Consider the following 16928-nt stretch of genomic DNA (forward strand, 5'->3'; position numbering starts at 1 on the left):
ACGAGGGTTACATACGTAACCGAGACGTTTCTATTAACATTTTTGGTCTATTTATGTTCCTCGTAGTTCAGGTTTTAGAAATTTTGCTGTGTTTTTGTAATTTTTAAAAGGTTTAGATTTTTTTTGTGTCTATTTAATTTTTTTTATAAATTTTTTATTTTAGTTGTTTTCGTACATCAAGTTAAATTAAATGAAAATGCCTTGGTAACTACCTGAAATCAAATGTAGAATTTTTTTAAATATAGTTGTTAGCAGTGTTATTATATTATCATTGAAATACTATTATAATTTCTATTCATATTTAATTTTTTTTTTTAAATATTTTTGTTTATTTTTCTGTTATCATTTTAAATGTAGTTTTAGTAATTTTGTTGTGTGTTTTTGTCTTTTATTTGTTATGGATTTAAAAAAAATATGTCTGTATAATTTTTTTATTTATTTTTAGTTCAGTTATTTTAGTACGTCAAGTTGATGATAAAACGCATTTGTTTCTTCTCAGATTATTTTCAAAATCTACTGTCAATCTTGTCAGCAAAAAATAAATACATTTTCTGTTTTCAGTGTTTTAGTGAATTTTGAGTAAGAAAATGGTAATATATGCTTTCTATGACTATTTCATTTGCCATTATTAAATGCCATTATATCGGCCACTTTGCATTCTAGATTTCATTATCATCACCAACTATTTAAAAACACACTGGTTGACACTATTGATAATGAATAAAGATTTCTCTATAATGCATTACACAGTATGCAGACTTCACGTAAAGTGTGACCTGTTTCTGAAAGGATTTTTTAAAATCTGAGGCAAAAAAATTTGATTTGTTCAAGAATAGGTGTGCAATTCTCTCTCTGTCTGCCTGACTGACAGCCTAATTCAACCTGCAGCGGGAGATATTGATGGAATGTCCTGATATCAGTGAAGAGAACATGAGCGAGAGATACAGACAGACAGACAGAGAGAGAGAGAGAGAACGAGGGGCAGAAACCCAAGCGAAATTGAAGGACAAATAGTCCTGCCTCTTTGCATGTTCACTCGCCCCATGTGAGACTTGATAATGGAGAATCAATTTGCTGCAGCTGCTGTTTACAGAAAGACACATTCCCTTGATTGTTTAGTGGGCATCTGTGCAAAATTACACTTACAAAACAAACGTGTGTGTGTGTGCTTCAGTGTGATTTAGACAACATGAAACTTCATTTGCAAAGCTTTAGCCTTCTGTTAGAAATAATGTTGATTTTATTCATTATTTGATTGATCCATTTTTAGACTGACATTTTTTTCCCTGACAACATGGCCTTGATGATGATCAACTGAACAGTCACTGCAGAGTCGTAAGTTATTGCGTTTTGATGAATGATTATGTACATAATTTTCTTCTTCAGAATACTATGGACTGATTAATTGTGTACAATAAGCTCATATATATATATATATATATATATATATATATATATAAACTGTGTAATTTTAGTATCATTGAAAATTTTATTTTAAATTTTAGTTGAGTGATTTTAGTTTAAGTTAAATTAAAATATATGTTGAAAAGAATAAATGTACCTGAGATAAAATGTTGAAAATTTAAAATAATATTCCATTTAAGTAAATCTTATTTTTTAGTTAATATTAATTATATTTTAGTTATAATATATATATATATATATATATAGTTTTAGTATGTATATGTGTATATATAGGTGTGTGTGTATATATATACAGTATACATATAAGTGTGTGTGTGTGTGTGTGTGTGTGTCTTTTTTTCTTGTAAAAAAAAAAAGAAGGTAAATGGGGTCAACAGTGATTTCAAGTTGACTTTAACTGTAATAGTGCCACAGTATTCATTAATTTAAATAATAGAAAGTGAAGTACATTCATTTTAAAAATAGCTCAGTCTCTCTGTATATTTTATGGGTAATGTATGAGAGAGTCGGACTGTGTGTGTGTGTGTGTGGATCAGTAATGTACTTTAATGCACAGAGCTGCTGACCAGGCTAATGCTAATGTCAGTGCCACTGGTTCTGAAAATCTGAACGCTTCTGACACCATTAACCTCTCAGAAACGCCCTCAGCGGCCGGCGGGTATCTGTGTGCCTCTGCGGGTCAAACCGCCCGGCGTTTGGCAGGAACCATGTCATTTAGTAAGGGTAATTCTGCGTGCTTCCAGACACAGGTTTAACACACAGCGAGCCATGATATGGCAGCGTAAATGTTTCATAAGAAAGGGTGTGAAAGCGTTGTTACAGCAGATCACATTCTCACATTCACAGCAGCGCTCGTCGCTCTCCTTCTGTTTGGTTTTTTGGGACAGACTCTGGTAATTTTGTGCCGTTCAGAGGCGCTGCCTTTCCCCAGCCCCCGAACATCAATTTTTCATCACGCCGCATTCTCCGGCTATCAATAATAAAATGCTATATTCTTATAAATATTCTAAAAATAAAGTGTGATTTTCTGCCATTCAGCTGCAGGGATGAAAGTTTAATGTTTGTCTTGAAGGAAGCGGAGACGGTGAGCCTGCGGTTTCTTCCCGGACGCAGACGGCAAAGTCCAACTTTAATTTCGTGCCTGCGCTTCTGGGCAGCCTTTAGGCCAAGCGCAGACAAAAGCACAGGAATTATCCACTTTAGAGCAGAAAATATCTGCCGTGTGCATTACTAGAGATCATGCCTACTGGAGAGATTTCTGACAGCTGTGGTGGGAAAAAACCAATGCTCAAGTCGCTTTGGATAAAAGCGTCTGCAAAATGACTAAATGTAAATGTGAGAAAGTAAATTAAGAAAGTTATTAGGGTGATCATAGACTAAAAAAACAAACAAGCAAACAAATAAATATTGAATGAATATTAGTAATAATGTGGTAAATTCAAGTGTTAAATTCAATTATTAAATTAAAGTATTATTTTCGTTGGAAAATATTGTTGGAAGCCCATTTCCATCACTGGATAAAAAAAAGTACTACATTTACTTTTTAAAATTGATCTCACAACTTTTTTTCTTGCAATTCTGAATTTATATCTCACAATTCTGAGAAAAGAGTAAGATTCGCAAGATATAAACGTGCTATTCTGAGAAGAAAGTTCAGAACTGTGAGAATTTCATAATTGCGAGAAAGTAAGAATTGTGGGATTAAAAAGTTGCAGTTATCTTTTTTATTTTTAATTCTGTGGTGGAAACAAATAAAACAATTGTGAGATATAAAGTGACTTTTTCTCAGAATTATATACAAGTATATATATTACAATTCTGAGTTTATATCTCACAATTAAGTTACAATTACCAAGTTATTATTATTATACATTTGAGAAGATTGTTGGAATGTTGCATTTTATAATAATAATAATTATTATTGTTATTATTATTATTACTATTATTATTATTGTTGTTGTTGTTTTGCTGTTGTTTGTATTATTATTATTATATTACTAAATAAAAATATTAAACAAAATATGAAATATTACTATTGTAATTCTGCTTCTCTGTAAAATAAAAAAAAACATCTAGTATTTCAGAAATATATAATAATAACAGCAACAATAATAATTTTGTTTCACAGTACACTAAAATTACAATACTACAATACTAATAAACCATCAAGGTTTTTTTTTTAACAGAAAACCGCAGGGAGTCCTTAAAGCTTCTCTTTTTGACAACAGCAGGTTTATAAGTTTGTGAAGATAGTTGGCACTTGTTGCATGTTAAAGTGCACCTTATAAAGCAACCAAAGCTGCATTTACTACAAAATTACATTTACAAAGCAACATTTACTGCAAACCGAGACACTGAAAACACCGGCACAAAATGTTCACATGTAAATGAACACAGTGCCACACTTCATGCATCACATGCATTTATTTAATTACATTGCAGCCTTTGAGAAAATCACAATATGGCTTAGTGCCGTTACAGTTGAGGTCGAAAGTTTACACCCCCCTTTCAGAATTTGCAAAATGTTAATTATTTTACCAAAATAAGAGGGATCATACAAAATGCATGTTATTGTTTATTTAGTACTGACCTGAATAAGACATTTCACATAAAAGACATTTACATATAGCCCACAAAAGAAAATAATAGTTGAATTTATAAAAATGACCCCGTTCAAAAGATTCTTAATACTGTGTTGTTACCTGAATGATCCTATGATAGAACCTATGTCTCAATATGTAGATCGAGTTTTGAGACCTTTAGTGGAGAATCTTCCGTCGTATTTAAGGGACACGGGTGACTTTCTAAAGCAGTTGAATAACATACATTTTGAGCAGGATGTGTCCGAACTCTATCTTACAACCATGGATGTTGTCTCGCTATATACGAATATTCCCCATAAGAAAGGTTTAAAGGCTATGAAGTGTTTCTTGGAGCAAAGGAATGAGGAATCTCCTCCTTCCGAGTTTGTTTTGGATAGGATCTCATTGCTTTTAGAGAAAAACTATTTCATGTTTGAGGATGAATATTTCTTACAGAAACAGGGCGCTGCTATGGGTTCTAAGTTTTCTGCTGATTATGCATGCCTATTTATGGGCTATTTGGAAGAGAGATACATTTGGGATAATAATCCGTTTTTGAGTAACATCGTGTTGTGGAAAAGATATGTTGACGACGTATTCTGTATTTTTAAGGGTTCCAGGAACAAGCTAGATGATTGTATCTTGCATCTTAACAATTTGGTGGATTCGATTAAATTTAATGTAGAAGTGGATACCGTTTCTGTATCTTTTCTTGATACTAGAGTTTCTTTCAAATCAGGGTCCTTGATCTCCACACTATATACAAAGCCTACTGATAAAAACAGCCTTTTGCACGCTACAAGTGCTCATCCAACCTATTTGAAGAAGGCATTGCCTTATACGCAATTTCTCCGTTTAAAACGAATTTGCATGGAGAATTCTTGAGTTTGAGAAACAGATTGTGGGAATGTATAAACAGTTTACCCTTAGGGGTTATCCTAATAAGTGGTTGGATGATGCACTGGAGAGGATTCGAGGGTAAATGTGCAACATGAAACCTTATCTGAATGCACGGATTTGTAATAAAGTCAAATCTAATGCATTCTCTGTTATCTGTTCTACAACATATTCAAAACATAGTCGTGAGATTAAGGATGGGATTAAAAAACATTGGCACATTCTAACCAGCGATCCTGTATGTGCACGCCTTTTCTCTGACCCCCCGTTATTCTCGCATTATAGAGCGAAGAACATAAGAGATTATCTTGTAAGATCAGACACTTTTGCGGGTAACAAGAAAAGAGATCGTATTGGTAATGAAGTAGGCTTTTATGCCTGTCGTAAATGTGCCGCTTATAAATATATACGGAGAAAACAGGTGTCTTTCAAGAGTTGCGTGACAGATCGAGTGTATTGTATGAGACAGTTTACCACTTGTGCATCCACTAATGTCATTTATCTGTTGACTTGTGTGTTGTTCATAAGTCCCTTGTTTGTCCTGAACAGTTAAACTGCCCGCTGTTTGTGTATTTGAACCTTTTCCAACAATGACTGTATGAATTTGAGATTCATGTTTTCATGCTGAGGACAACTGAGGGACTCATATGCAACTATTACAGAAGCTTCAAACACTCACTGATGCTCCAGAAGGAAAAACCATGCATTAAGAGCCGGGGGTGAAAACTTTTTGAATTTGAAGAATGGGGTAAATTTAACTTATTTTGTCTTCTGGGAAATCTTCTGTAGCCTCTGAGGGGCAGTACTAAATTAAAAAAAAAAAGATATTTAGGCAAAATAAGAAAAATGTACACATCTCCATTCTGTTCAAAGGTGTCTTTCAAGAGTTGCGTGACAGATCGAGTGTATTGTATGAGACAGTTTACCACTTGTGCATCCACTAATGTCATTTATCTGTTGACTTGTGTGCGTCATAAACAGTATGTGGGAAAAAATAGTAGATCGATCAGAATGCGTATTATCGAACATATGAGCTCCATTAGGTGAAAGGACATAAAATCTCCGGTAGCTCGTCATTTCAATGAAGCGGCACATTCCATAGCGGACTTGGATTTTACGGTAATAGAACATATATAATACCACAGTTTCGAAGGGGTGGTGACATGGAACGCCGTCTTTTACAAAGAGAATGCAAATGGATTTTTGATTTGAGATCTTTATATCCCCTTGGTATGAATGAGGAATTGTTTTTGAATTGTTTTTTTGTGATGTATGTATACAGGAAACATTTATAAGATCTATGGGTAAAATTATGTATGAAACATTTTTTGCATTTTACATTAATAATGTATTAAGGTATTTTTGCATTAAGGAATTTTTACCATTATAATATATTTATAGGAATGTCTTAAGGTAAAATTGGATATATTGTATGGTGCTGTTTTTGTGCCTGCGTACATATTATGATGTCCATGGTGAATATTGATGTTATAATGGGTGCAGGTGTGCACTAATCAATGTGGCACTGAGGAAGAGCTTTTGTTTTGAAAACGTTTTGCACTTTTCACTTTTGTACTTTGCACTTTTTTACGGCTTCTGATTAAGCATATAAAGATTTTTTGAGGAGGTTTTGCCCTGCATTTGACCGTGTGCGGATTGTTTTTTCTGCTGGCTTCATGTTACCTGAATGATCCACAGCTATGTTTTGTTTAGTGATAGTTGTTCATAAGTCCCTTGTTTGTCCTGAACAGTTAAACTGCCCGCTGTTTGTGTATTTGAACCTTTTCCAACAATGACTGTATGAATTTGAGATTCATGTTTTCATGCTGAGGACAACTGAGGGACTCATATGCAACTATTACAGAAGCTTCAAACACTCACTGATGCTCCAGAAGGAAAAACCATGCATTAAGAGCCGGGGGTGAAAACTTTTTGAATAAACAAAAAACACAGCTGTGGATCATTCAGGTAACAACACAGTATCCAGAATCAGAAAGGAGCTTTTTTTTACTTGTATAAATTCAACTAAAATTCAAAATTATTTTCTCTTGTGGACTATATGTAAACATCTTTTATGTGAAATAGCTTATTCAGATCAGTACTAAATAAACAATAACATGCATTTTGTATGATCCCTCTTATTTTGGTAAAATAATAACATTTAGCAGATTCTGAAAACTTTTGACCTCAACTGTATTTCAATGAATGGCACAGCACTGTCATTCTGCATCAGACACGCTCTCACCTGGGTGTGAAGTCGCAGCCCTGCTGCATGAAGGCGCCCAGGGAGAACCAGAGACTGTTGAAGATGCCGAACTCGTTGGGGGGCTGGTCGCTGGGCGGACCGTCGGAGCCTTCCTCGGGCTCCTCGGTGTGCCACTCGTACGGGCTGAAGCGGCTGACCAGGAAGAGCACCACGCTAACGCCGATATAGGCGAACACGATGCACATCCAGATCTCGTAGGCCAGCGGGTCCAGGAAGGAGAAGACGCCCGGTTTGGACTTCTGAGGCTTCTTGATCATGATGGAGATGCCCAGACTCATGAAGGGCTTGGAGAAATCGATCACCTCCTCCCGGACCAGAGTGATGGTTAAAGGGGCCACAGCGATTTCCGCTTTCTGTGGAGGAACGAAAACATTCAGAGGTTCAGAACGTGGCGTTCCTATTTAGATTATTTATTGAAACGAAGCTGCAAAAATTAGTAGTTTTTGATGTCAAAACTGGAGAAAAAAACATTATTTCAAAGTCTCATGCAAACATTGAGGTGATTTTTTAAAAATCGTTTTCAGTTGTTTGTTGTATATTTTGTCATTGTTTACTTGCCTTCATGTCATTTCAAAACACAAAATAATGTATTTGTAAGATTGTTGAGGTCCAAACAAAATTGGACCTCATTGATTTTCATTGTACTGATAAAAAAACACTGAGACATTCTTCAAAACACCATCTTTTATCTTCCACAGAATAAAGCAAGTCTTTGTTTGGAACAACATGAGGGTGAGTAAATGAGTTTTTTAATGTTTTTGAAAGAAGATTCTTCTATTCACTAAGGCAGCATTTATTTGATCAAAAATGTAAAAAATACAGTAAAACTGTGAAATATTTTTACTATTTGAAATAACTGTTTTCTATGTGAATATATTGTAAAATGTAATTTATTTCTGTGATCAAATCTGAATTTTCAGCATCATTACTCCAGTCTTCAGTGTCACATGATCTTCAGAAATCATTCTAATATGCTGATTTGCTGCTCAAGAAACAATTCTGATTATTATCAATGTTGAAAACAGTTGTGCTGCCCAATATTTTTGTGGAAACCGTGATACATTTTATTTTTCAGGATTCTTTAATGAATAGACAGTTCAAAACAACAGCATTTATTTGAAATAGAAATCTTTTATAACATTATCGATGTCTTTACTTTCACTTTTGATAAATTTAGTGCATCCTTGCTGAATAAAAAAAAATAAAAAATCTATAAAAAAAAATCATACATTTTAAGAAACATTAAAATTTTGTGGACTTTTCATGGACAAAATACTTTAAAACTGTAGAATATGCCTCTTTTATGTAGAGAAACGACAGCAGAAATGACTCGTTTCTGTGTCTGTCTGACCCATTTATTTTTAAGGTCACCAGAACCTCAAGAACCCAATGGTGCAATTTCACACAAAAAAAACACGTTCACCAGTAACTGTTCAAACACTGTCTTTACAGCCCATTACTTTCCACCATCTCCTTCTTTAAGGGGTTTAAATGATAAAAGTCCTTGAGAAAAAAAAATTGCAATGCACTTCCTTTTTATATCACATTTACAGCATATTGCAAGTTTATAAAAAGCCCAGGATTTGAGCGGTTGTGAATGGAGATGGTCTTATCAATGAACGGGCATCTGAGGGACTTGCGACAGTAATATTTACAGCGGCTCAGTGGTTTAATACCAGTGAAAGGTCGCTGTGAAAGTCGGCCATCTTTTGGCCCTCCTGTAGGAATACAAGAAGTTGTTTCGCTGCTAGATTTAATTAGAGGCCTGTGGCATTAGAGAGAGCGATCCTGTGTTCGTGCCAGCGAGAGGTCGGATTCAGAATCCATGAAACACGTCGAGAGATGAACTGTTCAATGCAGAGTCTGACGCTGAGCGGGTTTTCATTCCAAAATGCTGTTCTGTATTTTTTTTCCCGAATAATCCCTCAAGGAGCCCACAGCTCGTAATTAACGTTTTCTGCAATTTTGCAAGCTGAAAAGAAGAAAAGATTTGGCTCTTGTAATTTCATGTGAATAATGTCTCAATTCGCATGCACTGTAAAGCATGAACGATTCGGTTGTGTGTGACATCCTCCTCTGAATAAGAGTGTGTGTGTGTGTGTGTGTGTGTGTGTGTGTGTGTGCTTTTTCAGCGGCCTTGGTGCTGGAAATGTGTTTGCCATTTATTTTCCCCAGCTGTTGCAAAAAATTCTTCAATGAGGAGTTTTAAGCCTTGAACCAAACCCAGCAGCGTTAAGATTAATGTCGTGCAAAGCAAAAAAAGAAAAACGGATTTGAAAATGATCCAACAACACAATATTGCACGGCTGTGTACAAAACAAACAAAAAAAATCAATAAAAAAATTAGTCCTTACTATACACTGAAAAAAAGTGTATTTTTTAATATTTTGAAACATTTTAATTTATATATGTTTTAATACAATATAAATATAAATGTAAAAAAGTTTTATGTATAAAGTAACAGTTTATACATAATATAGTAATATATAATGCAATCATTAAATCATTCTGAAACATTTTAATTGACATTAATATTTTTATGATAAAATATAAATAAATGTTTTATGTACAAAAGTTTATGCATAATATAGTAAGAATATAGTATAGTAATAATATATATATAGTTACATATAAAGTGCTGTCAAACAATTGATCATGATTAATCGCATCCAAAATAAAAGTTTTTGTTTACATAATATATGTGTGTGTACTGTGTATATTTATTATGTATATATAAATACAAACACATGCATGTATGTATTTAAGAAAAATATGCTATATTTATATATTAAATATATTTATATATAATATAAAATATAAGTATATGAATAAATAAATGTATAAACATGTAAATATTTTCAAAATATATGCAGTATGTGTATGTATTTATATATACATAATAAATATACACAGTACAATCATATTTATGTATTTACATATAAAAGTTAATATGAAAATGATAATATAAATATTTTATTTATAAAAGTTCATATAAAAATGATCATATTTTATAATTTATTATATATATATATATCCTCATTTGTCACAAAAACGCACACACACACACACACACACTTAATTATTATCATCCAGTCATTAAATCAGTGTAAATTGATGAACTTCTCTGACCGATTCGTTAAAAGAACCTGCTCTTCAGAGTCATTTGTTTGAATCATATTACACAGTACGGTTTTTGTGCACAGCCAGAGACGAAAACACAATTGTTTCAATTATGTATTCTTTCTCAGTCCTCAGTCTTTGTGTCTGATCATTTTCATTTCGAACGGCGAGGAAAATGTAATGCAAATTATGTAAATTATGCTGCTGAATGCAGTTTACTTAACATCTTTTATAAGTGAATAAACGAATGAACTTTTCCTCCTAAAACTGACAGTGATGTAATCAAAACAGTCTGGCTTTTGGGTCATTTTTATGTAATGTTTTAAACAAATCTGGCTGGCTGTCAAGTCTGCTGCACATTTTCCTCGATATCAGCGATCAGTCTCTGCTTTTTGATATTGCTTCAAAATTGTAGGTGAAATACCTAAATATATCATTTTAAATTTTGCATTTAAGATGTAAAGGAGAATTTACATTTAGCCAGTCATTTCCTCAAAATAAACCCTGAAAAATGATCAGGATCATCCTGAAGGGTTTTATTTTGCCAAAGTGACTGTGACATATTGACACTGTAACAAATGAATACAATTTCAATGGTGAAAGACTGGGAAAAATGCCACATTAAAAAATGCTGTTAAAGGTTCAAAACAGATTTGAGTAGAAATGTGGTCATGCTAATTCAGCATTGTGCTGGGTTAATAATTACGGTTAAATTACATTATGGTTTAATGAAACAAGTCAGTAGTTATCTGCAAACAGTTTGAGCAAACATGAGTAATCAGCTTCTCTCCTGTTTTGTCAGCTGTTTTTTATGCTCTGTTGTAAAAAAAATAACGCTTTACAAATGGTCTTATTTGTTGGCATCAGTGTTATTTTAGTATTGTTTATATAATATTATAGTATTTATTAATATTTTGAATTAACTTTTTAAAATATTATTTTTGTTTTTGGCTACTAATTTTGTGCCTTTGTCATTTTTTAAATATATTTTTTCTATTTCTATTTAGCTTTTTTTATTTATTTCAGTTTTAGTTTTAGTCCATTTTTAGTTCAGTTAGTTGCCAAGGCAACCATTCTAATTTTTATTGAAATGTAAGTTTTAAAATTACAGCAGTTTTAAACTGTGTTCTGTTAAATTGTTTTTATTTTACTATATTTATAATTCATTTTATTATTATTATTTTACATAATTATGGCAAGTTGCAACTTTTTCTGTAAAAACAACAGGATTTTTTTTTCTCCATTACAGACTTGCCAGATAAATGAATACTGCACACAAACTGGAATTGTTTGATTATACGTGACTGTGTTTCACTGGAGGAAGCGTTATTATGAATCATAGACTTGTATTTTAGCCAGAAGAAATGGTTTGAAGTTAAAACGTCTTGATGGATTTGTTTCAGCGTTTGTCTTCTCCAGACATTAACTGATGGACTGGAGTGCTGTGGATTATTGTGATGTTTTTATCAGCTGTTTGGACTCTCATTCTGACGGCACCCATTCACTGCAGAGCATTCAAGTGATGCAATGCTACAGTTGTCCAATCCTCTACAATCTTAGATGGCATAAACTTTCATTAAATTCATTTTTAGCTGAGCTATTCCTTGAAGACATCCTCCAAATACACAGATTAGCGATCATTATACAGAATATCTGACAGCAGAACGCAGCACTCGAATAACGTTGTTTAACACCCTCTGCTCTCTCATGAAAGCTTTACATGTTATTGTCAAACCTCTAAATCTCACTGTGGAGACTGTGAAAGGCATTTTTGTGTGCGGGATGCTCGTGTGGAGTGTGTGTTAGCAGAGAGCAGGTTGGTGGATGAGAGTGTTTAATGGGGCAGTAAGAAGCGCATCTGTCCTCTCGCTGAGCTCATTAACACTCGGCGGCAGGAGCGTTTGCCTTTCGCTGTTGGAGTCGCAGCGAGATGTCAGAGAGGCGACGCACGAGTGACTGATTTTATGTACTTGCATGCTGAATAATGGTGTTAATACTTCTGGCTGCGTTTAAAAGAGAAAACGCCTTGAGCTCTGGCAATACAAACGCTCGCTCGTGACCAAACTCTTCTGGTCAAACCGCCGCGCTTCTGCTGCAGACCGAACATTAACATACTGTAATGACAGATCGTGCTGTTGGTTTATGGAAACCAATTTCTTTCTCAAATTTTCTAGTTTATTTTTTGTATTTTTAGGACGTGTCTCGTCTTATTGGTGGAAAATAAAAAATGCAAATTGACTTCAATGATTAAATTAAATATGTCAATAGTTGTCTGCAAACAATTTGAGCAAACATGAGTAATCGGCTTCTCCTGCTGTTTTGCCAGAATGTCAAATGCTCTGTTAGTGATGCTTTACCATAAGGAATCATTTGTTAACATCTGTTTTAGATTTTATATATTATTTATTAGAATATATTATATAAGTACTATTTATTATACTATTTATGTATGTATGTATGTATGTATATATATATATACTGTATGCATTATAAATAGGCTATATAAATTATATAATAAAGTGTATATATATTATTATTTTAGAATTATTTATATACTATTACAGTATTTATTAATATTTTGAATTAGCTTATATTATTATTAATTTAAATTTTTTAAATTTAAAGTTTTAGTATATAAATATATAGTTTATTTTTATGTTTTATATAAATATTTAATATTTTAATGTTGCTGTTTAGCTTACATATTTTTTATTTCAGTTTTAGTTGTATTAATTTTAGTACTTCAACATAAATCTATTTATTACAGTTAGTTGCCAAGGCAACATTTCTCATTTTTAATATCTAATATTTTTATTTTATTTTCATTTCAGCTGTAAGGTCCCCAAAACAAAATGTAATGCATTTAGTATTAGTTAAAAAGAACAACACTGAGCAAAAAACAGTATATTTTTACAGCATTTATTAATCTCTGTTAATGTTAATTAATAAAAATCCAATTGTTCATGTTAGTTCAGAGTTTACTAATGTTAACAGATTGATTTTAAAAATGTATTAGTAAATGTTGCGATTAACTAATATTAATAACTGCTATAGAAGTATTGTTCATTGTAAACTTATGTAGGTAATTATTGCTAACAAATTAAACTTTATTATAAAGTAAAGTTATAAAGTGTTAGAAAGTTGTAAAGTGTTCCCAGAAATGTAATAGATTATAAAATATAATTTAAATATATTTTTGTTTAAATACATTTCTTATATATTTACTAATAAAAACATAAATCAATCATTTAAAATAAATTACAAGCATATTTACTCTACAATTATATTTACCGAATAAAAAATTTGGCCTAAATATAATATAATATAATATAATTAATATAATAATTTGTTACTTCAAAATATTTTTTTTAATTTTGAAAATTACATTTTAATATACTTGTATTTTATTTTTTTTTACATTTTGCTGGTAAATATATAAACAATTTATAAAAAAAACCCACAACATTAAACAGTTTTTTTTGTTCCATAAATATAAATGTTTGTATATTTACCAGTAAAAATGTTCTTCTCTCCATTTTTAAAAAAAAATATTTCTGTAACATATCATATCATAAATGTAGCTTCTGTAGCTGAAATCATGTTGGAAAACTATTTTCCAGGCTCTTCCATCTGATGCACATGAAAAAAGACTGATGTGTGGGAAAAAAAGGTAACGTTCATGATAAAACACGACGAGAATTATCTGTAAAATGTAAATACACATGTAAATGACCCTGTGTGGCTGATATATATGTATATATCTCACCCCGTACACCAGCTCCCCAACCATGCCGTTCCAGATCTTCGTCTCTGGATCTCTGGCTCCGTATTTCCCGTCAGGAACGATGGAGATCTTGTACCTGATGCCGATGTGCTTGGCGATCTCAGACGCCAGATCCACGCAGTATCCTTCATACTGGTCATTTCCTTCATACATCTCCCAGTTCTTTTTCAGCATCACGTACGGTCCTTCCTAAACACACACACACACACACACACACACACACACACACACACACACACACAGAGAGACAGAGGTGGGCAGGGATGGTCTCAAAATTCAACTGTATCATTAATTACACTTTTCAAAATAAAAGTTATCTGGAAGACTGACTTCTTTTCAAGAATCATTTTTGGCTTTATAGGTTCTTTGGAGAGCTTAAAAAGGTTCTTCAGATCAGCGTTTTGGTTTCTAGGTTCTTAAAAGCACCAGTATAGATAGTTATTTTCTTAATATAGTAACTTCATTAATACTCATAATCACATAACATGCGTTCACAGGGCTATATACATGAGCTGATTGCATACATAAATATGTAGGATACTAACATTGCACTCTTTTATGGGCCATAAATGAGTGTTATATGTATTTGTGATGCTCATTAGAAATGCGGCCAATAAACGTTTGACTGACAAGATTATCATTATAAATCAAAACATTTATTTGAATCATTTCCACACGTGTATGACTATATAACAGAATCCAAAACACTTTACATTTAAACCATTAGAGGCAAAGTGCAAATATTAAGTCACTATAATCAACTGGGCAATGACAATCAAATGATTTAATTAGAGCGAATTACAGTAAACAAGTTCATATAATGAAAATAAAATCCAGAGATCATTTCTGACAAGAGAAACCATTCTAAGCATTAAAGCAAGGATAATTTAGACAGAGAAACAACATAATACATTTAAACAGTGTAAATGTCCAAATACATTCATTTGACAGTCAATTATTTTACATTGTTTATAAAATAGAGGTCTTCAATGGAGAAACTGAATGAAATATCACCACACTTCATTCTGGAGCCTGGTTTTCTTTTTCTCTTCAACACATTCATTTGTATAGGAAGGCACACAAGAGCAGAACGTAAATGTAATGTTATAAGAATATTACAAGTTATTTTAGACTTGATGTCTATGGATCGCATCATGTGTGTTGTGCTGTCGATTTACTCTAGAAAATAATTTCTTCTTGTCCTTTATTGTGTATAAATAAACGCAAAGAGTGTTTAGAGTTAAGTATACTTTTTAAATAAATTATGAATTTATATATATTTACTAATTAATTTAGCTTTTAAAAAATACAAGTATTTACTGAACAAAAGGTTTGTTTAGAGTAAATATACTTGTGATTTTTTTTCCAAATAAATTATTTATATATTTACAATTGAATATATAAAATAATATTTTTAACAGAAAGTTTGCTTGTATTTTAATTTTAAATAAATTATTATTTATATATGTACTAGTAAGTGTATAAATGAATCCTTTAGTTAAAAAGAAATTACAAATATATTTTCTGAACAAAAAGTGCATTTAGAGGAAATACACTTGTGATTTATTTTTAAATAAATTATTATATATGTAATAGCTAATAATCAAATAATTTTACTGAAAGTGTTTTGAGTAAATACAATGAATTTTACTGAATGAAAACTTTGTTTAGAGTGAATATACTTGTAATTTTTTTAATAAATTATTTGTTTACTAGGAAGTGTATAAATGAACTTATTTAAAAAGAAATTGCAAGTATATTTACTAAACAAAAAGTGCATTTAGAGGAAACACACTTGTGATTTATTTTTAAACAAATTATTTATATATTTACCATTAACTAATTAAATAAATAACTTTACTGAACAAGAAGTGTTTTGAGTAAATATAATTATAATTTAGTTTTAGATGATTTATTTATATATTTGCAAGTAAATATATAACTATACAATCAATAGAAGCACAGAAGAACAGAAGGCAGCAATGCAAAGAAATTATGAAAATATGAAACCAAACTACTTGGTATTTCAAAAATATGAAACCAAACCAAACTACTTGGTATTTCGAACTATAACACATTATACAAATGCTCGTATGAGACTGGAGCTAATTGCTATTATCTGTAGTTATTGACAGCATGTCATTAATGCTGTTAATAGATATAGATAATAAAATACAGATCTCCAAAGTGAAAAAAGTGTCTGGTCTGAATCAGGAGAGAAATCTGCACAGATCACCATTTACAAGCCAAAACAGCTCTAGACAAATGTGTGTGGATTTTGATGTGAGAGACGAGAGGAGAGAAGTGTTATTATGGATTATGGACTCATATTTTAGCCAGAAGCAACGGATTGAAGTTAAAAACATCTTAATGATGGATTTGTGGCTTCTCAAGATGTTAACTGATGGACTGGAGTGGTGTAGATTATTGTGATGTTTTTATCAACTGTTTGGACTCTCATTCTGACGGCACCCATTCACTGCAGAGCATCCATTGCTGAGACACTGATGCAATGCTACATTTCTCCAAATCTGACGAAGAAGAAACAAACTCATCTACATCTCGGATGGCCTGAGGGTGAGTTAAGTTTCATTAAATGTTCATTTTTTAGTGAACTATTCCTTGAAACTCAGAGAAGGACATTAAAGTAAGAAAAGAGAAGGAATGAATGGACACAAACATGAACGGATGCGTGTGAGGCTTCAGTGTAGATAGATGGGCTGCTGTCTGCAGTTAATGAACGCTACATAGGAGGAACACGCCTCACGTCTCCTCAGCCTGGAGTTACACTAATTACAGCTATCAGTTACTCAGCAATCGCTCTCTCTCTCTCTCTCTCTCTCTCTCTCTCTCC

The 16928-nt window shown here is 32.3% G+C and overlaps 1 protein-coding gene across 3 annotated transcripts in view; it reads right to left on the bottom strand.

Annotated features, from left to right (window-relative positions):
* LOC107670112 (glutamate receptor 4-like) overlaps positions 1–16928 on the bottom strand; it is a 101721-nt gene that overhangs the window by 31737 nt on the left and 53056 nt on the right. For all 3 annotated transcript variants that reach the window (XM_016462603.1, XM_016462604.1, XM_016462605.1), the window contains exons 10-11: positions 14057–14263; positions 7150–7523 (exon numbers count right to left, since the gene is read on the bottom strand). In XM_016462603.1, coding sequence (XP_016318089.1) covers positions 7150–7523; positions 14057–14263 — 581 coding nt within the window. The remainder of the gene's footprint in view (positions 1–7149; positions 7524–14056; positions 14264–16928) is intronic.

This window comes from Sinocyclocheilus anshuiensis, unplaced genomic scaffold (assembly GCF_001515605.1).
Source record: "Sinocyclocheilus anshuiensis isolate Anshui unplaced genomic scaffold, SAMN03320099.WGS_v1.1 scaffold48, whole genome shotgun sequence".
Taxonomy (NCBI): domain Eukaryota; kingdom Metazoa; phylum Chordata; class Actinopteri; order Cypriniformes; family Cyprinidae; genus Sinocyclocheilus; species Sinocyclocheilus anshuiensis.